At 30.9% G+C, this 27050-nt stretch overlaps 3 protein-coding genes across 3 annotated transcripts; all 3 read right to left on the minus strand.

The window, feature by feature from the left end:
* Positions 1-726: 726 nt before the first annotated feature.
* LOC108782586 (uncharacterized) lies at positions 727-17401 on the minus strand. The gene is made up of 20 exons (XM_018550891.1): positions 17287-17401; positions 16590-17205; positions 15408-15507; positions 12244-13037; positions 11867-11966; positions 11162-11317; positions 9593-10326; positions 9399-9498; positions 8039-8149; positions 7735-7890; positions 7531-7572; positions 6113-6945; positions 5935-6034; positions 5065-5175; positions 4765-4920; positions 3041-3882; positions 2851-2950; positions 2601-2711; positions 1918-2073; positions 727-780 (listed from the first exon to the last, which is right to left on the minus strand). The coding sequence occupies exons 1-20, from the start codon at positions 17399-17401 to the stop codon at positions 727-729; spliced, it is 5487 nt and encodes a 1828-aa protein (XP_018406393.1).
* Positions 17402-17897: 496 nt separating this feature from the next.
* On the minus strand, positions 17898-21588 carry LOC108782587 (odorant receptor 4-like). Its single transcript, XM_018550892.1, is given in 7 exon segments — positions 17898-17951; positions 18301-18456; positions 18607-18717; positions 18788-18887; positions 19111-19428; positions 20306-20350; positions 21581-21588. Coding segments are annotated over 7 exon segments (792 nt in total).
* A 1005-nt stretch (positions 21589-22593) lies between these two features.
* On the minus strand, positions 22594-24983 carry LOC108782588 (odorant receptor 82a-like). Its single transcript, XM_018550893.1, has 5 exons — positions 24181-24983; positions 23816-23915; positions 23347-23457; positions 22942-23097; positions 22594-22647 (listed from the first exon to the last, which is right to left on the minus strand). Exons 1-5 carry the CDS (start codon positions 24981-24983, stop codon positions 22594-22596), a joined length of 1224 nt encoding a protein of 407 aa, XP_018406395.1.
* Between the last annotated feature and the right edge of the window lie 2067 nt (positions 24984-27050).

The following is a 27050-nucleotide window of genomic DNA, read 5'->3' on the forward strand; positions in this document are numbered from 1 at the left end:
TATTTTTAAATACATAGTATTGACGTGAGTAAATATAAGTTATTTTATTATAAAACTTTTGAACAAAATATTTTTTAGTATCTTGAATAGTTTTTTAAATGATACGGAAAAAAGATTAATACAACTTTACTTGTAACGAATGATTTTATTCATTAAAATTGTTCCTATACACAACTAATGTTTTCTAACTTTATCTATAGATTTACGTAATCAAGTTTTATGAAATTACAAATTGGCATTTCGTTTCCTTGTAATTCTTTTGTTTAAAACTTTTTTAGATCTATATTTACTACGTAATCTCTAATTTGTAATTTTTGTTTCTACTGTAGTAGCACTTAATGAAAAATCTTTCCTCTAATGGTTAATGCGTTCATATTGACACATATAAACTATAATGGTTCCAATGAAATTGATGAGTTATTTAACCTTAATCAGTAAAATGATTGTCGAAACGAAAACGGAAAAATTTTTTTTCAACACTTCCAAAGATCACTCTGTATATTGCTCTGAATATAAAAATACTTTTTATTTGATTCATATAAAATAAAATATGATTTGGTAAGTGAAAAGTAAAATAAATATCTAGTAATATCTAAATTATTTTAATCGACAGTATATAAATATATGTATATAAATACTTTTTTTTATTATTACTTCCTTTGTACAATATCTATAATAAAAATAGATCTGTCTCGCAAATGTTAAATAGTACATGGAATATAAATTCTATTCTGTAACCGTACGAAGTAAATTTAAATATACTACTGATGTTTTGAGTACCTGAAAGTGACAAGTCTTAGAATTATAAAAATAAAGAAAAAAAATATATAGGGTGTTTCAAAATTCGCTCCCGCAAAGTATAAAACTTTATCTTAAGTAATATTTAAAAAAAAACAACTTTTTCCTTTTGCAAAATTGCTTCTGACAAGTAGTTTTTACAGGACAGCAGATTGAAATTAATGAATGAGCGCTCTGATCTATGACGCTCAAGAACCGGCGCGCGTTCACTTGTACTTAATCTTTCACTAGTATTATATTTCTAAGTAATATTTTAAGATACTAATACGGCTTTGTCATGATAAGCTGTATTTAAGATAGTTTTAAGTTATAAGAATGAACTGTGAATACTGGATTATGTGATCTTCTTCAATTTTGTATTAAAATATTTAACTTAAAATACTGTATTAGAATATTTTACCTTATTTTTAAACAATGTTTCAAAATAAATCTATTTTTTGGCATTTAAGGGTTACGTATTTATATAATTAGTGAACTATTATTTAAGTTCAATGATATTATTTAATTACCATACGCAATTATACAATATTTAAAATAATAAAACGTTCAACAAACCAAGAATATTATTATTTACATTTGTCTTTATTTTTAGATAGATCTATGAAATTAGATAATTCTTTTATTCATTTATTTATTGTTACATAAAAAATGAAAGTAATAATTTATTCTGCTACCGTTTTATTTTATAAGCATCACAATACGAAAAGAGATTATGATCCAGTACTCATAGTTAATTCTTATAATTTAAGATTGCTTTAAATACAGACTTACAGGCAATCATAAATTAATCATACAATGCTGTATTATAGTAACTTAAAATATTATTTATAAATACTAGTCAAGGATTAAGTACAAGTAAACGAGGAACGCGCGCCGACTCTGAGCGCCATACAAATCAGGGTGGTTATTCGTTAATTTCAACCTGCTTTCCTGCAAAAACTACTCCTCAGACAAAATTTTGCAAAAGGAAAAAATTGTTCCTTTTAATATAAAGTATCAGGTCTTGTACTTTGCGGGCGCGAATTTTAAAACACTGTATATAAATAATAAATTATACAGGTAAATTATTAATCAAGTTTATCGATTACTTCTGTAATAATAATTGTATAAGAAACTTACAGCACCAAATGTGTTCATAGATAAATCGACAAATTTACCAGCTGTAAGTTTCGGTGGATAATGAGACATTGCGATGATCAATACGAGTTCGAGAGCTTTATTTCCAGATAAATTGTACCATTTAATTTCATAGGCAGCGGCACCAATTTTGCTATACTGATAAAAATATGAAACATTAGTATAAATGTATAAGTATTTTCTATATTATAGTATGTGCAAGATTATACTCATATATAAAAAAAATCCGCTGTTATTTATAATCCACTAAACACATACTGAAAAAACATTAGTAAATGTTTTAATTTTAATAAATATTTGTTTAAGTAGTACTAACTAAACATTTATTTACAGTAAATAAATATTTATTCAATTTACGAATTTAATCAAATTAATGATTCATGTATTAAATAAATATGTATATGTTTATATTTAGTAAATGTTTAGTTAGTATTATTTTAATAAATATTTATTAAAATTTGGTGCACTTTTTTTAGTAGAGTTGACAAATTTTTTTACAAAATTATGATAATTAAACAAGGCACATTTTAAGCATTCTTTAATTAATATTTATTATAATAACGAAATTGTATTCTTCTTCTCCTTTCGATTATAATTTTTTGTATTGCAGAATTAAATCAAGAAGTAAAAAATATTTTCTTATTCTACAAATATTATGAAAATACCTGTTCCACGAGGAGCTCACCGATATAACAAAATATCAGAACATTAAATGTGAAAGATATTAATAGGATAAAATATGTCAAGATGGCTATGGCATCACTGTTTTTCCACTCCTAGAAAGGTAAAATGTACCATCATAAAGTTCGATAAAACTGTTTATGCAAATTAAATTTTGCATATATGTATAATTTTTTTAAAAAAGATTATTATCGTAATGTCGATACATTACATATAGATATTATTTTTCTTTACCGTTAAGCAATAGTATTCGAGCAAACACATAGTCAAGGTTGAAGTTAGCAGTTCCAGTAAACATATTTCGCGTAGCACTTCTTCCACATTGGCGGAAAATCTAGAAGCGTGTCACGTATCTATCCGAAAATCTAGAAAATCACGCGCCATGTGTATCTACCTGTACACTTTTCTCACATTTTCTACTTACCTCAGTATTCGTACATGATGTCTTGCTATCACGCGCAAACGTTTTTTTACAGTGGTATTTTGGCTCCGTTTTCCTTCAACCAAATCATCCAATAACAACATTAATATATCTATTTGGCCGCATGCATGCGTCACAAAAATCGCTGCCAAGCTACAAGCTGCCGTCGTGATGTGATACGTAATCATTGCGAATAGGCAATGGATGCAGAATACAATCTCGTAGGCAGGGCTGGCTCCGGGATCGAAAAGTATATCGTAACCGGGATAAGTGTGTATTCTGATCGTATAATTCTCATTAATTTTCTGTCTGGAAGATAACGGCATTATTATATGGTAAGACAATCCACCAGTGTAAAGGAAAATCGCGCATAGCGTAGTGAGTCTGCGTCCTATCAGCACATTTTTCAGCATTATCCCGCGAGCTTGATGTTGCACGAACCGCCAATCATCCTCTACATGTCGAATGCATCTTCCGAACGCGGCAGCGCGCGCACCAAAATAACAATATTTGATTGTATTAGTCAGGCAGAAGCCAACTGGACCGAAAAGCTTGACTTTAATATTGATGTCTTTCTCGCGAAATAAAGTATAAAATCCAGCAGGTATCAGGACGAAACACAGAGCGGAGAAACATATAACAATTAATATTATCGAGATGAACTTCTCAATCTGCGATGGATGGCCATAGATCGGGTGCCACATGCCGATCGGTTTCAGCACCCAGCGGCACAGCTGCATTGTGTAACGTATGTCGTGCTTGTAGTGTACATTGTACATCTCGAGCATTCTTCCTGTAAGTTGAGATCGATCGCACATGCTGTCGCCCGCGAAGTGCAACGATGACTGAAACGCGGACGTTACGTGATATTCCGTTTCTCGCCACGCAAGCGCGGAAAAGTAATGACTTAATCGCGTGCATGTGCGTTTTATATCTGTCATATGTATATGACCGTGTGCGTATGCGAACGATTGATTTCTCCCGGTCATTGCTCGTCCGAGGACTCGTTCAGTGATGTTCAAGCACGAAGGGATTGAAAATTCATAACGAGTTCCACACGCAATGCGTCGCTTCCATATCTTTTGAAGTGAGATTCGTTGTTGGCAACTTTTTAGATATGATCTATGCATTACACATGTATAAGTATGCATTTTATAAATTATTCCACAATATAGTTGCAACTTTCTTATTTTCTCCTTTTTGAAAATTTTAATTTTTAAATATGTAGATTTTTGTCTCAAAATTAATCAAATCGCAATAGTGTAAGTTAATATAAGATTAATTTAAATTAATACACTGTGTGTAAAAAATAAAATGTTAATTTTATTTTCTATAGTGTAATTTATCTATTTTCAGATTAATTATATAAACAACAATTAATGAATGTGACATGTGTTAATTTATTATTGATTTCTATACAATATTTCTTGAGAAAAAATATATCTATACAAACTTGCTGTACTAATAATAATAAGGAATGTTTAAGTTTCATTGCGTAACTGTCCGAAGTAAATTTAAATACATAATGGATGTTTTAAGTACCTGGAAACAATGTAAACTTTAGAAACATAAATTAATAATATAATAATAACAATTATAAAAGAATGATTAGAATTGATCAAGATGAAAGCCATCAGTTTACAAGTATAGAATTACAAGTATAGAATTACTTAAACAATAGTTATAAATAACAATAGTTTTTTTTATTTAGCATTATTATAACTCACGGTGCTGAAAGTGTTGAGAGATAAATCACAGAACTTGCCAGCTGTAAGCTTGGGTGGATAATAAGACTTCGTAATAATCATTACAAGGTCCACAGCTTTATGACCAGGTAAATCGTACCAATTAACATCATATGCGGCTAAACCGATTTTGCCAAACTAATAAAAATATAAATAATTTGATATTACAATTGCATTATGTTTGTTACTATTTATTCAAAATAGGATTTTTATACTAAGAATTTTCAATAATTGAAAATTCTGCAAAAAATTTTATTATGAGTAATATACTATAAAAAATACCTCTTGCATGAGAAGTTCACCTATATAACAAAATATCAGAACGTTGAATGTTAAAGATGTCAGTAACATAATGTATGTCAAGATGCCCACGGCGTCGCTATTCGCCCATTCCTGAGAAGACAAATGTACAACTAGATATTTACAATTTATTAGTTAAGAAAGGAGATCCTTTTTATTTCTTTATGAATGAAGGACTTGCTGCAACAATAAACGTAACCCATATTTTGTAAAAATTGAGAAAGTAAACTCTGAAATTAAAATTATGAGAAAAATATATTTATTTGCACATGCTACAAAAATTCTTATATGTTTTGACACATGTCCAAAAAGTTTATTACGGATTGCAGATTATAAATAAGGAATAATATGAGACGAGTAAAATTTGACTACACATTTGATAGTTATACTGCTGAGAGGTAGGAAAAATACTAATTACTATATAAACATAACAGATATAATACGTAATAATTAGCATAATCTTTTGGTCAAATACAGAACTTATCCATTATTTGTATTCATTAGGATGGGTCGAAAAAAAATTTTTTTTAATCGATTGGGAATACCTCACAAAAGTTAGCTATGGATCTCAATATGATCTGGATAAAATTTCACCGAAACGGATTAATATTGAGGTCCATTTAAAATAAAAAAACCCAGCTAAATTTTTGGGGTATTTCTAATCGATTTAAAAAAAAAAATGTTTCAACCTACTCTAATATACATATATTCAATTCAACTACATTATTGCAACCAGTTCTTCAGTTATTATAATATCAAGTCAGCTATATTAAAAGTATAGCAGAATTTCTAATAGGCGGAAAGCTAAAATTACATTGTCATAATGTGTGTCTACTATCGTATTTTCCTTACCTTTAAGCAATTGTATTCGAGCAAGCATATCAGCAAAGTTGCAGACATCAGTTCCAGTAAACATATTTCACGTAACATTTTCTCCACGTCAGTCGTGAATCTAGAAACGCGCTATGTATCTACCCAATAAGTCTAGAAACGCGTCATGTAAACTATCTTGGCACTTTTCCCGTCTCACCTCAGCACACGCACGTGATGCTTCGCTATCAAGCTCAGACGTTTCTCCACATTGGTACCTTCAGTCTTCTTTCCACTGACTAGGTCATCCAAAAGTGTCATCAATATCTGTACCTGTCCGCATGCGTGCGACGCAAAGTTCGCGGCCAGACTACACGCTGCCGTTGTAGCGCTATACTGTATCATAGCGGACAGGCAGTGCATGCTAAAGATGATTTCGTAAGTAGGACTTGCTTGAGGATCAAAATAGAGATCATATCCTTGATAAACTAGGGGTCTAATTGTAAAGTTGCCAATCGTCTTGGTTCCAGAAGACAATGGCAAGATTGTATGATAAGTCATACCGCTGGTGTAAAGAAAGATCACACACAGCGTCGTTATTCTGCGGCCAACAATCACATTTCTTAGCATCATTCTGCGATGATCCTGATGCCGCACGATCCGCCAATCGCTCTCGACGTGTTCGACACATCTTCCGATCGCTGAGACACGCGCTCCGAGGAAGCAGTATTTGATCGCGGAAGTTAGACAGAAGAAAATCGGTCCAAAAAGTTTGACCTTCATGTTAATGTCCTTCTCACGGAATAAAGTGTACGAGCCAGCAGGCACAATCACGAAGCAAAGACTGAAGAAACACACGAAGATAAGCATTAACGAAAGGAGCTTCTCGCTTTGCGAAGAGCGACCATAAATTATGTGCCAGATACCGATTGGCTTCAGGATCCACCGACATAGCTGCACGGCATAGTATATGTCGTGCTCGTAACGTACATTGTGTATCCTGCCTGGGAGATGGGATCGATCGATCATGCTGCCCGCGAAGTGTAACGATGACTGAAACATGTGGACGTAATGCCTTCAAGCGTAGGGAAGTAATGCCTTCAATATTGCGTGTATGTGTGTTTCATGGCTGTCATGTATGACCAAGTGTTCAGTCATGCGTGCATTGCGTATGCGAACGATTGATTCTCCCCTTAGTCATTGCTTGTCCGTGGGCTCATTCAGTCATGTACAATCGCGAAGGGCTTGGAAGTTTATAACTAGTTCCACACGCAATGCGTAGCTTCGATATTTTTCAAACGAGATGCATCGTTGACGATTTCTTAAACATTATCTATGCATTGTTTTATATATTATTTTATGATTGTCGTTTTTTAGCTCTACTTACTCTTCTTTTGTGACATATACAGTAAATTTTAATTTTTAAACACATTATATTATTCGTCTTATGGTCAATCAAATCTTAATAGTAAGTTAATTCAATTTATTAATATTTTAGTATTGATTGAATGACATATAATGACAGATAATGAATAAGACAGATGTTAATTTATTATTTTTTGACTAAAAATATATCTATATAACAAACTTGCTGTCAGGAACAATAACAGGAAATGTATATAAGTTTTATTGCGTAACTGTCCGAAGTAAATTTAAATATACTGCAGATGTTTTAAGTACCTAGAAACAATGTAAACTTTAGAAGCTTAAATTAATAATGTAATACTAGCAATTACAGAAAATTAATTAGAATTGATTATCATGAAAGCCATCAGTTTACAAGTGTAGAATTACATATATAGAATTACTTAAATAATAACAATAGTTATTTATGACACTTACGGTGCTGAAAGTGTTGAGAGATAAATCACAGAACTTGCCAGCTGTAAGCTTGGGTGGATAATAAGACATCGTAATGATCATTATAAGGTCCACAGCCTTATGACCGGGTAAATCGTACCAATTAACTTCATACGCGGCTGAACCAATTTTGCCAAACTAATCAAAATAGAAATAATTAAATATTAAAATTATATTATGTTTGTAATTATTTTTTCATCATTAAAATGGGATTGATAAATTATGGATTTTTAATAATTGTTCCTCAGAAAAAGTTTTTATTAGCAGTCTATTATGAAAAACGTACCTCTTCCACTAGGAGTTCGCCGATGTAACAAAATATTAAAATGTTGAACGTTAAGGATATGAGTAATATGAAATATGTTAGGATGGCTACGGCGTCGCTATTCGCCCATTCCTGATAAGACAAATGTGCAACTAGATATTTACAATTTATTAGTGAAGAAAGGAGATCCTTTCTATTTTATTATGAATAAAGAACTTGCTGCGACAATAGACGTAATTTACATTTTGTAAAATCAGAGAATGTTAACTCTAAAATTAAAATTATGAAAAAAATATATTTATATTTTCACGTGCTACAAAAATTCTTTCATGTTTTGACACATGTCCCGAAAATTTATTACGGAATGCAAATCGTCTGATATTATAAAATGAGTAAAATTTGTCCGCTTATACAGGAAGAGTCATTTTATGTGATACACTGAATTATCTCGAAAAATATAAAAGGTACGAAAAAAAGGTTTAAATAAAAGTTGTTCAGTTACACACGAGGAAGAAAGGAAATGATGACTTAAGTTGGCCTAGAGGAAACATCCTTAACATCAGGTTAAGATTACTAAATTTGTTTAAATGGGAATCCTAAATTTTTATTTTACGTTCATATAGATGATGTCAAGCTCTTTTCAAAACACTTATAATAAAATATTTTCTTATTTGGTACTTTACAAGTTATAGAGTTTGAATATTAATAAGTCAACGCTGGAAGCATTCCAAGTTAATATCGATCGTCCACCAAGCAATTGTTACAACTGATCATTTTAAATGGGAACTCCTATTTTTTACTCAATAAATGAAAAAAACAGAAAATTTTACATTCGAATAGGTTATCATAGAGAGTCAAATTTCTCATAACTTCTAAAATACTTAATGAAACAATATTTTATATAATGTTTCGAAAAGAGTTTGACATTAATTATATGAAATAAAACATTTTTGATTGACCTGACTTTAAGAATATCACTTCTAGATCAATCAAGGTAACCACTTTCTTTCTCCTTAGTAACTGAGCAACTTTTATTTAAAACGCTTTTTTGCATTTTATATATTTTTCAGGGTATTTCAATGTATCACTTAAAATAACTCACTCTGCATATATGTAAATAGTTACATTGTTAAAACATAAAAAAATATGTATTGTTACATTTATATATCAAGTATAATATTAATTAGTCTAATCTTTGGAACAAATACATGATTTTTTATTTTTATATTTTTCACATATTTAGTTATGTTATTGCAACAAGTTCTTCAATTATTATAATTTTAAATTAACAGCTATATTGGAAGTACGACAAAACCTGCTATACAGGAAAAAGCAATAATTATGTTATTGTGATGCGTATCTGCTGCCGTAATTTTCTTACCGTCATGCAATAATACTGGAGCAAGCATATCAGCAAAGTTGCGGCAACCAGTTCCAGTAAACATATTTCACGTAATATTTTTTCCACGTCAGTCGTAAATCTAGAAACGCGCCATGTATCTACTCCAAATAAGTCTAGAAATGTGTCATGTGTGTTTATGTGTGTAAACTATCTCGGCACTTTTCCCGTCTCACCTCAGCACACGCACGTGATGCTTTGCTATCAAGCTCAGACGTTTTTCCACATTGGTACCTTCAGTTCTCTTCCCATTGACTAGGTCATCCAACAGCATCATTAATATTTGTACTTGTCCGCACGCGTGCGTTGCAAAGTTTGCGGCCAAACTACACGTTGCCGTTGTAGCGCTATACTGTATCATAGCAGACAGGCAATGCATGCCAAAGATGATCTCGTAAGCAGGACTTACTTGAGAATCGAAATAGAGATCATATCCTGGATAAACTAAGGGTCTATTTGTAAAGCTGCCATTCATCTTGGTTCTAGACGACAATGGCATGATTGTGTGATAAGACATGCCGCCGGTGTAAAGAAAGATCACGCACAGCGTTGTTAGCCTGCGGCCCACCAGCACGTTCCTCAGCATCATTCTGCGATAATCCTGATGCCGCACAACCCGCCAATCGCTTTCGACATGTTCGATACATCTTCCAATTGCTGAGACACGTGCTCCGAGGAAGCAGTATTTGATTGCGGAAGTCAGACAGAAGCCAATCGGTCCAAAAAGCTTGACCTTCATGTTAATGTCCTTTTCGCGGAATAGAGTATACGGACCGGCAGGTACAAGTACGAAGCACAGACCAAAGAAACACATAAAGATCAGCATTAATGAAAGAAGCTTATCGCTTTGCGACGAACGACCGTGAATCATGTGCCAAATACCGATCGGTTTCAGGATCCACCGGCATAGCTGCATAACGTAGTATATGTCGTGCTCGTAATGTACATTGTGTATCCTGCCTGGAAGTTGGAATCGATCGCGCATGTTGTCATTCGTAGTGTACAACGCCGACTGAAACACGCGTGCAGTACTTACCGTCTTGATGCCTGCGTGGCGACGCAAGCGCGGGGAAATAATAATTCCGTGATCGCGTATAGATGCGTCCCACATGTCTGTCATGTGTACTGTAAGGGGAAGATGTGCGTGCATATGGTTTTTTTCTTTCTCAGTCATTACATGTCTATGGGTCATGTCAATGACGATTGAAAATGCGTAACGACATAAAGTTTATGAGTTCTAATATATGATATATAGAGTTGCGTATACGTATCCCCACTGTTTTTTAGTGCATAACGCAACGTTGGAGGTATTACAGTCAGTAGATAAGTGCGTGAGATATAGTGCACTTTGCGTAACATAGTATAAAACTTAGCTATATATTGTATTTTATGGACAGCATAATTAATTAATTTTTAATTTTAGTTTTGTCAATATCGTAATAAATTTAATTTTAATTTTTAAGCTTATGTTTACGTGATAATTTATGTAACTTGATTTTAACAAATTTATTGGCATATATCTAATTTTTGTTAAATATATATTTTAACGCGCTAACGTTACTATACTAGTATAATACATCTTGGTAACGATGATATTACCATACTAAACGTAGAAGGTACGAAGTAAATTCAGGTAAGCCACGGACGCTTTAACAATCTGAAATTTTCATTTTTAATCTATTTTTTCATATAAATAATTTTCGTATATATGAATAAGTGAAAATAATTTTAATATGTTTACTCACACTGCAAAAACTGGCTAAAGATAAGTCCATAAATTTTCCAGCTGTAAGTTTGATCGTGGCATTGGACATGGCCATTATTAATGTCAAACCTAGTGCTCCCTTATTCGGTATGCGATACCAATTTATCATATAAGACTTCATGCCGATTTGTATACACTGTTAAAAACATTTTGATGATCTAAATATAGACATCAGTTATGTTGTATATAGAACTGTAAATAACAATTCTTATAACGCGCCCGTTTAGTAACATTTACATTACAAAGCTTTTAAAAAAATTTAAATTTTTCATGTAAAATCAAGTTTAACACAAGTTTCAACAGAAAGCTAACGAAATTCTTTAGTTTGAGAAAATAAACTGTAAAGTTAAAAAAGTGAAATTTTTATTAATTTCTCTCTCTCTCTCTCTCTTGCTGTGTTACACTAAGAATATTTAAAATGTCAAATGTGATAAATAAACAAATTATTTATAGTAAAGATTATCATTACAATTTAAGTACCTGTTCAGCAAGGAGTTCACCATTATAGCAGAGGATAAATATATTGAACGTGAAAGATACAAGTAATGAACAGAACGTCATCGTTCCTAGTGTTTCACGATGCTCCCATTCCTAAAAAGCTAACATCAAAACGTTATAATCATGAAACGTAATTATACTGTATTTTGAATTTACTTAAAATATTATTCGCAAATATATTTCGTACCGTCATCATATTGAATCCTAAAAAACATATGTTAAGCGTACATCCGACTACATCCACGAGACAAATTTCATTTAAAAGCTTCTCGGTGCGAGCAATGAAACTGAAAATTGTGCGATTAAAGTGAAAAAAAAGGTAAAATCTATTTAAATAATAGAATTATTATAATAGTAATATTAGGCTAATTTTTCGATACACGTTAGTAAAAAGATAATTATCAGGTTTACTAACGCAAAGTTTACCACTAGTTATAAAAATTTTTACGTATAATATTTTATGAACATTTATAACGTTAAGATTTTATATTTTGAAAAATTTTCCAAAATTGCAAATGATTTCATTCCCCTGTGGATACAATCGTCTTCATATAGCAACATTACCTGAGTATTCTAATGTGATGTTTTACAATGTCACCAAGCCTTCCTTCGTGGGTGCTATTCGCACTCTTCCTCTCTTTTCCGTCCGCGAGATCCTCCATTTTTAGCATGAGTATACGAAATTGACCGCAGGCATGCATGACGAATACTGCTGTCAGACTGCACACGCTGATAGTATTCGTATAGATGACGTAACCAGCTAGAGCTTGCGTAAATTGCGCGATTTCGAAAAATGGCGTGGTGCGTGGATCAAAGAGACCACGATAAATTGGAAAGGAAAGCGATCTCACTGTCTCGTTGTCAATGATCTCTGTTCTCCTTGCGCAAATCGGCATCACCGTGGTGAAAAATATACCGGCGGAATACATGCAGATTGCGCTGATGGAGGAAAGCCACCTGCCGAACTTAGCGTTGTTAACCATTATTTCTCTATCTCTCTCGTGACCCAACGCGACACGGCTCCAATCCGTGCGGATGTGCCGAATACATTCGTCGATGTTCTTGCTGCGATTAATAAGAATGTATTGCTTCACCGCGGCCATTAGCAAAAAACTGACCGGACCGATCATCCTGATCTTGGTGTCGAGATCGGTGTCTACTAGGATAGTGCAGAGAGTACATGGAATGAGTAAGAAACATATCAATAAACAACTAATCACCGTCAGGATCATGCAACCGATTTTCTCCATCATTGTTTCGCAGAGAGTCAATGGCCATACGCCAATTGGCTTCAAAAACCAACGGTTCATCTGAATACTGTAATTCCATCCATCTGTTATGGACTCGATAGACTTTGACTTTGAAGGATCAGGCATAATAATGGCTAAATCGCGACGATGCACGCAACTGACTGACCGTCAGTGAACTGATCGCCGGTCAATTCGGCATGCGCATGTGCGTATATCTTCTGTTCGCTCATGATGTTCGTGCGTGAACGCAATTGATTCTTTCTTATTCCTGTCTACCTTCTGGCTGTTTCATTATTAGTGAGACGACAACGGATTATAGTTCCTGGAATTTTATTGCGTGCTGCGTGCAAATCCTTTTGCGGAGATGCAGATAAGGAAATAAATTTTATAGGAAAAAAAGGGTTTTAACTGCTGTTCATGAAAGGGGAATACGTAATATACTGCATGTTTCCTACTTTATATTTTCTAACGTAGTCGGTAGATGATCTTTTACTCGTATTTCATTTCTCATATGGTTTTCTTGAATGTGGGAAGTGAGTGCATCTTTAGAATAAATAGTAAGAGCAAATGTGAAATATAAATTTCTGTCTGAAAAATGATTAAAATATTTCTTCAAATTACTATTTTGACTATTGATTCATATTGACTATTATTTTATAACGCTACGTGTAAAAAAATACTGTAATAGTATTGAATGAATAAATTTATTTTATTTAATTAAGTCTCTTCCTTTTATATACACATATTGAATATAAATAAATATACATATAAATTAATTACTTGGATCATATGTTGCCAAAGGATGCTTTGCTAAACACATTTTGACATAAACATACTCAGGCATGCACGAAGTATAGCGTTGTGCGTGACTGAATTGGAACAGTAATTTCGGGTAGATTAAGGTTAATTTTTCCATTTTTGTGCCTTGATATTTTGTCATTATGTTGTCAATTGCATTAAAAGAAAATGAAAATTCCATATCCTTTAACATCATTTATAGTCCCCTGACTTGTAACATATTTAAACGTTACTAGAAAACAGAGCTTACACAACCCACTAGTAGCCGTCGATTGATTGTAAATACAGATGTAGTGTTGTGTCGACGATAATGGGCATTTGGAACGTAATTTGTGTCGCCGTGTGCACGGTAGTGTCTAGGAATATTGCAATTGGAAAGCGCGCAATGTCTTTAGAATTTGTAAAGTGAGACTTGTGGGTTGTGTGTACCCCACATCCCAGCTAATGATTGGTAGAATTGACATCGATAAATTAATGCCATCGACATTGAGTAACGTCGATTCAATCGATTATTTTTGGGAATATATGTATATTGGGAATATATTAAATATATTTTTTCAATCTTATAAAATTTTCTAATTAACTATAATTAAAATTTATGTCGCGTATTTTTAAGTAAACTTTTAATAAGAAAATTATTTTATTAATTTATAGTTTATGGCCTGGACAATGGGTACTTTTTTAACAAAAACAAACGTTATATAAAATTTGTATTAAACATCTATATTTATTTTATAATTAATTACCTATTTTGCATATTGTTTTTTTTCATATCAAAGTTAATTATTTACGTAAGCAGTACAGTCCGAAGTATATTTAAATATGCTAATGCTGATTTAATTACCTAAAGCAATTTTAGAAATTACTCATTTTCGATCAAAGATTGATTATTATTTTTATAAAAATATTTGTATCATAAAATATTTACACAACCATATTACACACGAATGCTACAAATATGACAAAATTTCAATAATACAAAAATTGTAACATTCTTTATTCAAATGTATAAGTTGCATATTATTTTACATATACATAAATTTTATAACGTATGTTTGCATACTCACATCACCGAACGTGGAAAATGAGAGCTGAACAAGCTTTCCGGCAGTTATTTTAAGAACAGCGTTGGATCTTAAAATTATCAGAATGAGCCCCTGGGCAGTTTTTCCAGGTAAAAGATACCATTTTGTCATATAGGCAGATGTACCGATTTGTTCGCCCTAAAGGCCGTTTTGTATACCTGTTATAATTCGATTAAAGAAACCAGCGATATTGCATCTTAATAAATTCTTCAATACATAAATCTTAATCTCGCGAATATATATTCTACTTTCTAAAACTTTTAGATTTTTTCATTCTTTAGTGAGATTTTACTCTAAAGAATTTAGATAGTATCATCGCAGTTTTTATAATTAGAGTATACAGTTTTTTATTGTTAAATTTTTAAGTGTGTTATATGTTACCTGTTCAGAAAGTATCTCCCCGATGTAACAAAATATAAAAATGTTAAAAGTAATCGAAGATAATACCATTAAATGTGACAAGATACTCTGATGGTTGCCTTCAATAAAATCCTAAAAGAGACATTAAGTCTGATGTATATCAGGCGATAAAAATGTAAATAGGTGAATGAAATAATATAAAATATATATGTGTATTCCGAAAGAATTTCCATACCATAATGCAATAATAACCTAAGAGACATATATGCATAGTACATCCAATTAATTCCACAAGGCATATTATATTCATAATTTTCTCTGTACGGGATACAAAACTGCAAAAATATCACGATCGATCATAATTATTTTCTAGCGATTTTAATCTTATTAAATATATGACATTTATTATATAACTTTTAATTACATCATAAAATGAGATATCTTAAATTAAAAACAATGTATATAAAGAAAGACAAAGAGCCAGTAAAATAACATAAATTCAATTTATTACAAACATACGTTTCGACTCTGGTCGGATCATTCTCAATGTTACAGTAAAATTTATTACAAACATATGTTTCGATTCCGATCGAATCATTCTCAATGTTACAGTAAAAATAATACAAAATTCGTTATAAATTTACAAAATTTCTCATAAACGTTGTTTCCCAAGTAATTAAAATTTATTGTTCAAAATTTCGCATTCTTTATCTTGTATAATGTGTTACTAAATAGAGACCGCAGTGGTCTCTATTTAGTAACACATTATACAAGATGAAGAATGCGAAATTTTGAACAATAAATTTTAATTCTCTATTTAGATAACTTCTGATTTAGTAACACATTATACAAGATGAAGAATGCGAAATTTTGAACAATAAATTTTAATTCTCTATTTAGATAACTTCTGATTTAGTAACACATTATACAAGATGAAGAATGCGAAATTTTGAACAATAAATTTTAATTCTCTATTTAGATAACTTCTGATTTAGTAACACATTATACAAGATGAAGAATGCGAAATTTTGAACAATGAATTTTAATTACTTTAGAAACAACGTTTATGATGAATTGTGTAAATTTATAACGAATTTTGTATTATTTTTACTGTAATATTGAGAATAATCCGATCGGAGTCGAAACGTATGTTTGTAATAAATTAAATTTATCTGTTATATTATTGGCTCTTTGCCTTTCTTTATATACATTGTTTTTTTACTTATAGAGCCTTATTAATTTTATTATTTATAAATTAAAAACATGTATAATGAATGTGACATTTACATTAAAAACATTTGCTAACATTAACTATTAATTGCACTATTATTCAGTTGAATTAGATTAGATTTGATTATAGCGCAGATTAAAAGATATTAAATGAGCCATATTAAATGAGTCAAAGAAAATAGCTTACCTCAAGATTCTTAAATGATGATTTACGATGATTGCAAATCTTTGCTTTAGAGAACTTTCCTCTTTTCTATCTTTAATGAGATTTTCAAGCCAGGCTATCATAATTTTCATTTGACCGCACGCATGCATCACGAAAACCGCTGTTAAACCGCACGTGGCGACGGTAATGCAGTTGACTACGAAAGACGAAAGGCACTGTAGAAAGAACACGAACTCGTATGCCGGACTGAAGTGCACATTTAGGATCTTGTTGTAAAAGGGATAAGGTAACCCGCGAACTACTATGCTGCTATTTTCCATGTGTAGAATACTTTTTGAGAGACCTTGGACGACATTGTACGAGAATACACCGCAGTGCATGAACACGGCGCAGAAACCGGCGATGAATCGACCTAACTTGGCGCTCTTTAGCATAACTTTCTGATCCTCTAATCTTCTGATGATCAGCCAGTCCATTTTCACGTGTTCTACACAATTGTGTATATCATCAACGTGCATTAGAAGGCAGGAATAATTCACCATCGCTATGAACCAGAAGGTGAGTGGACCGAAATTTTGCAGCCTAGTCTCGTAGGACATCTGCGAATCGACGAACATACTTAAACCATTAGGTACCATGGTAGTAATTATCAGGAAGTAGCACATAAATATCGCGAAATCGGAACGGATCTTTTCGACAAGTGAAGCGTTGGCGGAACGCGGCCATACACTAATTGACTTGAGAATCCAGCGTATTATTTGGATACTATACTCGTTGTACTTATCGACTAAGTACGGAGGAACGCTAGAATTATCTGCGAGATCATCCCCCATGATTTTCTGACGAACGTAGTCAACTTACTGAAGCTATCCCTTCGCTGTCGCACATGCAGTAGTAATGGTCAGCGCGTGCGCAGACATTGAACAACACATGATACGACAAGTGATCTTTGCAATGTATTGTGTATTATTGTGATAATGTGTAGCCGCCGCGGCAATAGGTAGAAACAGTGCGTAATCGATATTTAGCTCTGAAGTTTTACGTATACTGGACAGTTTTAAGCGCACAGTTACATTGAGAATTATATCTGCGAGTAAGATTCATAATTTTATGAAAGAGATTAATCATATGATATATTATATATTAGACACGTATGGCAAATGTAAAGGTACAGATAAAATTAAACTTTTTAATTAAGTTTTATTTAAAAATATGATATGCTGAAAATATTTTCACGACAATATTGTTATTTATTCATTATTTATTTGCACATTATATTCATTGTTTACAATCTATTGAAGGTATAAAAAATTATTTACGCAATAACATTTATGTAATGAGGGTACGAAGTATATTTAAATATGCTAATGCGGATTTAAGTACCTGAAATAATTATTACACACAGAATGTCTGATAATTATACACTGATATTGATACATGTGTATAGATAGATTGATTAAGTGAATCAAAATTGGTATAGAAATAGAACGATTCAATTTTATCCGCTCTATCTACCCACAAGTGTTGTCTCGATAATTGTTAACTAAATCCTATCCTACACTGTTATAATATTTTACATACATGATTTTTTTTATATACACTGTTAAAAATAAAACGTTAATTTTATTTTTAATAGTTTATATTAAAAAATTTAAAATACTATTTTTGTAAGTTAAGTATATATTTATAATTTAAAAAATATATTTTTATATAATATATAGTACCTACTTACATTACCGAACGTTGAAAGAGAAAGTTCAATCATTTTTCCAGCAGTAATTTTAACTACAATACTGGATCTTAAAATGATCAAAACGAGATCGAGGGCTGTATTTCCGGGTAACAAGTACCAATTTGTCATGTAGGCAGTTTCACCAACTTGGCCACACTGTTATATTACGATTAAATCGGACAATACACTCGTGGCAATATCGCGTTTTGATAAAACTCAAACAGGAAATTAACTATTAATATATCGTTTAATTTCTTATTGGTCGCAAATTACGTATACAATTATGATATTTTCAACTATCGTTACCTGTTCTGAAAGAATCTCTCCGATGTAACAAAATATAAAGATGTTGAAAGTAACCGAGATCAATATTATACCATATGCCACTATACCTTCTTTTTCACTTTGATTCCAATCCTAAAAAAGATTTTCTAATTCGTTTGAGCAATAGGCAATGAGCAGCAAACAAGTTTCACAATACGCGTACCAATATACAATAATAGCCCAACAGACACATATGCAACGTGCTCCCTCCTATTTCCACAAGGCAAACTACATTCGTAATTTTCTCTATATGAGATACAAAGCTAGAAATATATATTTATGTAGTAATAATATATATCAAATAATCTCCATTTCTTATATATATATATAGATTAATGTTATTAAGATATCTTAGTGTATATTTGTTTAGTGATAGATCAATGTATCATTCACACAATATTTTGCAGAGAATTAAAATGAAGGCAAGAAAAAATTTGTCGTCTATCTATTATACATACAGAAAATTTATCACCTGAGTACTTTTACCTGAGTACTTTTAAATGATGCTCGACAATGATGGCAAACTTTTGCTGCGAAGAATCTGTCTTTTTGTTTCTTTCGTTGATCAGATTATCCAGCAAGGATATCAGAATTTTTAATTGACCGCAGGCGTGCAGCACGAAGACAGAGGTGAGGCAGCAAGCACTTACTGTTACAGAATTTACAACGAACGTGGATAGACACTGTATTGTAAACACTATCTCGTACACTGGACTCGTCGTGGTATCTAAAATCTTATTATAGAAAGCAAAAGGCAACGAACGTCCTGACGTATTATCGCCCTCAACAATGGATTTGCTCAACGTCATTCCTCGGAAAATACTGTACGAGAATACGCCGCTGTGCACAAATACCGCAGAGAATATCGCGATGAAACGACCAATCCTGGCACTCTTTAACATCACTTCCTGTTCTTCAAACTTCGTTACGGCTCGCCAATCCGTTTCGATATGTTTAATACATCGACGTATGTCGCCAACATGCACCAGTAATGAGGTATACTTGAGACTCGCTAGCACCCAGTTACTGAGTGGTCCAAAATCACGTATCTTTATCTCTACATCCTTAGTCTCGTCGAGGAATATAGCTAATCCGCAAGGCACCAATGTGCTGATGATTAAAAAAATGCACGCTATCAGTAACATCACTGATGAGATTCTCTCCGTGGTTGATGAGTTCATTACTGGCCAAACACTTATCGGCTTTAGCAGCCAACGAATTGGCTGTATGCTGTATTCCATATTCTCTATGTAATTAAATATGATCGGTGAGTTCTGTGGAAGCTTCTTCATGTTTGCTTCTCGAGCGCATAGACACGATTGAGTATAGTATCATTGCGCGGATGATACTCGAAATACACGCAGGGTAAGAGTCAGAAAGTAACGCGTGCGCGATGTACTGACTATATTTTCGTTTAATACACATGTCTCTCGAGTAATCGATATTTACAGTGACAGTAAAAGCAAATTGAAGTGGTAGTAAATTCATTGTAAGATAGACGGCGAGACTAATACATTGCTGAATCAGGTTGTCACGCAATTTCATCTTTTTTATTACTGTACTGAAATAACTTTGTCGTAAATTATCTGTATTTTTTAAAAAACGGACGTAAAAACTTATCTGTGATAGTTTTATTTTTGTTTTCCATCTATTCTGTTTGTTTATGTTATCCGTTCAGAATAAAGGGAGTTAAATAACGTGATATCTGCGCTTATATTGATTTGTTCTAAAGAGAAAGGGTAAAACTTTTCTTTAATCGATACACAAATGAAACTTGTTCCCGAATTAAATGATCAGTTGGGTTATAATACAATACAATGAGCTTGTGAAAAGGATATGATTGCTTAAGAATGTGCATTTAACAATGAGAATCAAATTAAGTTATAGGTATGTACAGCATAAAATGTAATCATAAAATTATTAATATCACTTATTACAAATTACAATTTATCATCGTACTCTAATTTTAGAAAATACAAATTCATTGACAATTTTCTTGCAAAAAAAATAAATTAATTTTTTAATTTTAATTCTGTAATTAAAAAAATTTTTTAAATAATAATTGTAATATGTTATAATAATAAAAAAATTATAATGTACTGCTAGTATGACATACATGTATATACAATACATATTTAAAATATATAATGTTAGTATATTATAAAAATGCCGCAATTTATTTAAACAAGCAAATTTTATACATTGCTTTTTATGTATATATATAATTCTGAAACATAGCTGTATAATAAAATGTTTTTTGTTAAATAAATTATTAAATGTTTAATTTTAAGAACATGCTTCGTCTTTCATGTAGATAATAATATACTCAATTTTCTTAATTTAGCAGAAAATCCGTCCGTTTTAATACGTCCGATTGTAAATTGTTATGTATCTTCAATTCAACGTTTCCTACCAATCTATATTCAGTATAATCACTTTATAAAAGCACGCAATGAGCTGTCACGAATGTTGCATTGTGCTAAAGTTGAATGTGAAGTAAAGTTTGAGCAAACCTTCGAAAAAGTTTGCTGAATAACCTGATATTACGACTGTGTTTTCAAAGGGTTACAGGTCCGATCAATAATTGTTTGTCGCAAATTTACAGAGTACTAATTATGGGAAGAGAATATCGCGTGTCATGAGTAGATAAATCCGTAGAAATGAACGAGATGTAACTACCAATTATGTTTTTTTATATTCGATTATATACTTCTGGTACTGTACAAAAAAGGCATATATAATATTGATAAAAATGAAAATTAGCACTTTCAAATATTAAAATTATAATAATACGCTTGAAAAAAATAGTAAAGATTATAGTATATATATTTGTCACGACAATCTCAATGTTTACTCAATTATCCATTTTGTTTATGAAATCTTACTTTCAAAATATGTTAATTTATTCTATAAAATACATATCTTGCATATTTTTTAACTATTATCACATTATTACATAGCCATTTTATGCGGAAAAAAATTGTAATATTCTATCATAGAAGTTTTAATTATCTGTAAGAAAATGTTGTTTTTACACAATGCAAAAACAAAAATTTGAAATTTTAAGTCACACGCATATAATTGAATGTGTGGATATTTTAAACAAAGCACATAATTTAATTCAGTCCAATTTTTATAAGAAGATTATAATTTATAATTAATGAAATCTAAAAATATTTAATTTACTAATTATTTAACTAACAAAACAAAGGAAAGGTATATCTTATTACATACTTACATTATCAAAAAGTTGCGATGTTCAGTTGATAGGGTCCTAAATTGTACGTAAAAATATTCGCACTTTATTCATCATCATTGTGAACGTTGAGGTTTAATACTATCGATTCTGTAAGAATTTGAAACAAAACGATTTAGAAATAGTTTTCCAATTTTTCATGAAAAACTATCATGAAAAATATCATAAAATATTGTGTAGTATCTGTCATTGATGTCTTATGAGAGAGATTAATGACTCATACTATCAATTTTGACATTATCATTGATCTCATTTATTAACTTGCCGTTGCGTGCGCGCATAGATGTTCTATATAACATATAAGAGACATCCTTATGTCTTTTTGGAGTTGTTTTGTTTTACACATAATTACATAATTGCTTGTATAATTATATATATTTGATATAGTAATGTTCCCGCCTAAGACTTGTACATGAATAACAAACATTTTGCTTTAACAATTATACATATTATAAGAATACACACAAGCCCAAAATTTTAGATAGAATTTTAATATGAAGTTTATGCTCCCTTGTGCACAAAGTATAATAAAATAATAATAAACGATTTCTAAAAATCTTTATATATTAATGTTTTTGAGGTTAGTAATTTCTAATTTCAGTGCAACATAAAAGGAATAATCATTATAAATATTATTTTCAGGATACAATAATATAATTTTATATAAAATATATAATTTGTATATTTTTCAATTTATATTTCATATTACACTTTTACATAGTTATTGTTCGCAAAAAATTGCAATATACAATCGAAGTTTTAATTACCTGAAACAATACAGTATACTTGTTTGTATATAGAAAGCATAAATAATATATAATATTCTTTAAGAGTTACAAATTTAAACATATAGATTTATAAAAATTTGATTGCCCCTTCTCTCTCTCTCTTACATTATATATATTCACGAATATAATTGTACGTATAAATGTTTTATAGATAATTTAATTAAAGTACAATTCTTATAACATGATCATCATTTGAAATTCAAAAAGTATAAGGAATATGTAACTTATTAATTTTTATTAATGAAAAGAAATAATGGAATTTGCTTTACTTACATCACCAAAAGTAGCGATGGATAAATGGAATAATTTTCCCGCTGTGATCTTAACTACGTTATTCGATCGGGCAATAATCAGAATGAGACCACGTGCAGTTGTGTGATGTAGGTTATACCAATTAGTCATATATGCCATATCTCCGACAAGTTTGCACTAATTTAACGTAAAATTTTATATGAGAGTAAAAATTTGATTAGATTAATGTAACGTGAAAAAGAATATAAATATTCAAATTTGTTAAAAATGAGATAATTTTATTTAAAAAATTATAATTTAATAAAATTTTTTTATTTATATGTAGTATTACACATTTGATACTTTTCTTAACATATTGATTATATTGTTATGAAAATATTAAAACATTCTTTGTTTTAGTAAGTTTTAATTCTCAAAGTATATTACCTGTTCTGTAACAATTCCTCCGATGTAACAAAAAATAAAAATATTGAAACTCATTGATAAATACGAAAAAAGGTAAGATGTTATTTTTGTCATATCAAGTATTTCCCAACCCTACACAAGAAAATTTGTACTAAATTCAACATATTTCAGGTGTCTAATGATCCACTCAAATTTTTATATAAATATAACATAGGTATGTGTGTGAGGAAATATTGTATTACTTTCTCACATATCTATGTTACATTTATATAAAATTAAAGCAAATATATTACGTGTATATAAAGTAGTATGCAGACAAAAAACACACACACACTTTGACACAATTGTAAAGCAAATTTTGTACATTTCCTTAATAATATTATTTATAATACACACATACACATACACGTACACAAGTTTTTAACTTTTTATAAATAAGTGGCATTTATTTGTGTATCAGAAAATTGGCATTCTCACATCTATAGCGTACCGTAACAGTGTAATATCCAAGCATGCACAGTGCCATCGTGCACCCTGTTAATTCCACAAAAGCGGCTTTATTCATAATACTTTCCAGTTGTGATATAAAGCTGAAACGTATAAATATACATAACACAGTTCAATTTTTTTATAAATAAATCGTGGATATATTTAAACTCTCTCTCTCTTATATCTCTCCATAAATATATACAAACTCCCTTTTAATAAGAAAAAGGAAATAAATTTATTATTATTCTAACGCGCGTAAACCTTTATTTTTAAATGATTAATTATTAATTTAGTTGATAATTTAGAATCTTTTATAGAGTATTAGAAAATATGTATTTTTTTACTGAATGTTTGCTTATTAAATACCTCAATATTCTTAAATGATGTTCTACGATAGCAGCCAGTTTTTGTTGAGCATTATCATTTTCTTCCGTCTGGTTTTTAACTAGTTCATGCAACCACGCGTACAACACGTTCAACTGACCACAAGCATGTATCGCGAAAACAGCAGCCAGACTGCAATTACCGGCAGTACAGAAACTTATAATTAATATTATCACATTTTGCAGAACCAACGCTATCTCATTCAGAGGGGTAAATCTCATATCGATGATTTTGCTGTAAATCGGACACGTTGTCAGATGTGTTGTAAAAGTCTCGTTACCGATGGTGATGGTAGCAGTTTTCATAGATAGCCCTAAGCCGAACAATAAACTACCGCCCTGCATCATTAGCCCACATATTATAGTAACAAAACGGCCGAACTTAGCATGTTGCAGCATCACTTCACGTTCGTCAATCCTTTGCATCAGATTCCAATCTGTCTCCATATGTAGTATTAATTTTTTAATATCATCCCTACGCTTGAGCAACACCCAATAATTCATCGAGCTCATAAATCTATTAAGCAGTGGTCCCATGGTATTCAATTTTTGCTGGATATTTTTTGCCTCAAATAGTACATATAATATACACGGTATCGTTGGTACTGCTATTATGCTTAAACAAATGGAAATTTGTAATGATATTATGATTTTGCACATCGAACTCGGTGCATTTATTTCTGGCCACGCACCGATTGGCTTGAGAAACCATCGATTAATTTGTAAACTGTAATCGATATCCTTTTTCGATTTTTCTCTTTTTGATGCACGTTTGAAACTTGACATGATCACTGCACGAAAGCACACAGTGTATTGCCACGAATGGACAACTCATCGTACTGCAATATAAAGAAGCGCCTGCGCAAATCTTTAGAAGAGTTTGATGATCAATCTGACATTAAAAAAAGTTTTCACATGGCTTGATATTTTCTTCGTAATAGGTATCACGTAACCAATATATTCAATTCCGTATACCTGGAATCGCGGACCGTTTCTGATTGGTTACTCCGATACTCGCTATGCGCAATATCAATCCATGTACAAAGCACCCTTAGTCTGAGAGTTGTGTATATTTGTATTTGCTCATGAAGAGTTTCTATTGCTCGAAGTTTGAGTGAATATTGCGTGTTATGGAAAAATTTGTCAGGAAAAATTTGTGGATGAATTGTGTTTTTGAAAGTGCTTTAACATAACATACTTTCTTGATTCGATATTATATTATTATATTTTAGTCACGTTTCTTTTGCATTATAATTAAAACAAAATAAATATCAGTACATAGAATTTTATTATTTATAAATAGTAATATAAATTGCAATATCATAAACTATAGAAAATATTATAAATGGATATATTAAAATTAGAAAAATATGTTGCTTAAAATTTTGAACAATTTGTTAAACATTAAACAAATAATAAATAATTAATTTGATGAAGAATAATATATAAGTAATTGTAACACATTGCAACTAATTATTTTTTTAACTTTTAGTTTAAAATATATTTTAATTTTATTTGTTAACTTTTGATTTAAAGTGCAATATATATTAAGTTTATATGTGAATGTAATCGAAAAATAATTAATATTATTAATCTTTAACAGCTACGGCTTTTTTGTTTTCAAACAAAAATTTTAATCGCATTTAAACGCGATTAGCACTTGTATGCTATATGTACAGATCAATATGTACAGTTGTGGGGTTCTAAACTGAATGTAGAAAAACATCGAGTTTTTATTCCTTCATATTACGGAGAATCGGTATTACAGATTCTGTATTTTAAACAAGTCACTTTGCTGTAAAAGTACGAGTTTTAGAACGAAATTTCTCCGTATTAATTTTTTGCTATTTTCCTGTAAAATTTTTGCTTACGGTTTTTGACGTAAGTTATAAGATTCTTATCAAAAGTTTTTTTTATTTATAGATTTATGATTACCGATTGCGGTCCTTATATTTATATAATATATAATCTAACGCTTTTCTTGCTACACATTGTTTGCTTTCCATTTAATGACACAAGTCGACACAAACATCATTCTTTTTTTCTTTGTATTCCATGTGTAACAAAGACAACTCGATGCTTGCGTGTCGGTTTAGGTCACATATGTTCATTATAATTATAATTAATTTATGAAAGCAGGTAATGCTGTCTCACACGAATTCATTATATCAGAGTTGAATCTGAAGTAAGTCTAACTAAACTTTGAAAACGTCAAATGAATAACATAATATCACTGCTTTGATAGGATAACGTGTTCAATCAATAATTGTTCATCGCGAATTTATAGTATTGGTTCTTCTAAAAGAGAATATTTCGTGTCACACGAAGAATAAGTTTGTAGAAATAAATACGCTTTAGCAATTAGTTACATTCTTTTTTTAGTTTGATATATGCAGTCATATAGCTGCTCTTATTATTTAAAAAAAGGTAAAAATTTGGTAAGAATAAAAAATTAGTACTTTTTAAAATAGAAATTATAATAATAAGCATGATGAGATTATAAAGAATTACACATATTTGAAAATAATTTAATGAATAATGATTGCAAGTATTACATAATTATTGATTTAATTATATTAAATCTTGTTTTCAAGATATATTAATTTATTTCACAAAATGTGTATTATGCATATTTCTTAACGTATGCTTCATTAACCATATTTTGTAGTTTGCAAAAAATTTAAGTTTATCTTAGAAGTTTTGATTACCTTTACAGTATGCTTTCTACACAATGCAAAGCAATATGTGTCATTTCATAAGTAGGTTAAAGTTTGAAATTTTGAATCATACGTACTCATACGTACGTATAATTAAATGTGTGTGTGTGTGTGTGTGTGTGTGTGTGTGTGTGTG

This window comes from Cyphomyrmex costatus, unplaced genomic scaffold (genome assembly GCF_001594065.2).
Source record: "Cyphomyrmex costatus isolate MS0001 unplaced genomic scaffold, Ccosl1.0 scaffold132, whole genome shotgun sequence".
Taxonomy (NCBI): Eukaryota; Metazoa; Arthropoda; class Insecta; order Hymenoptera; family Formicidae; genus Cyphomyrmex; species Cyphomyrmex costatus.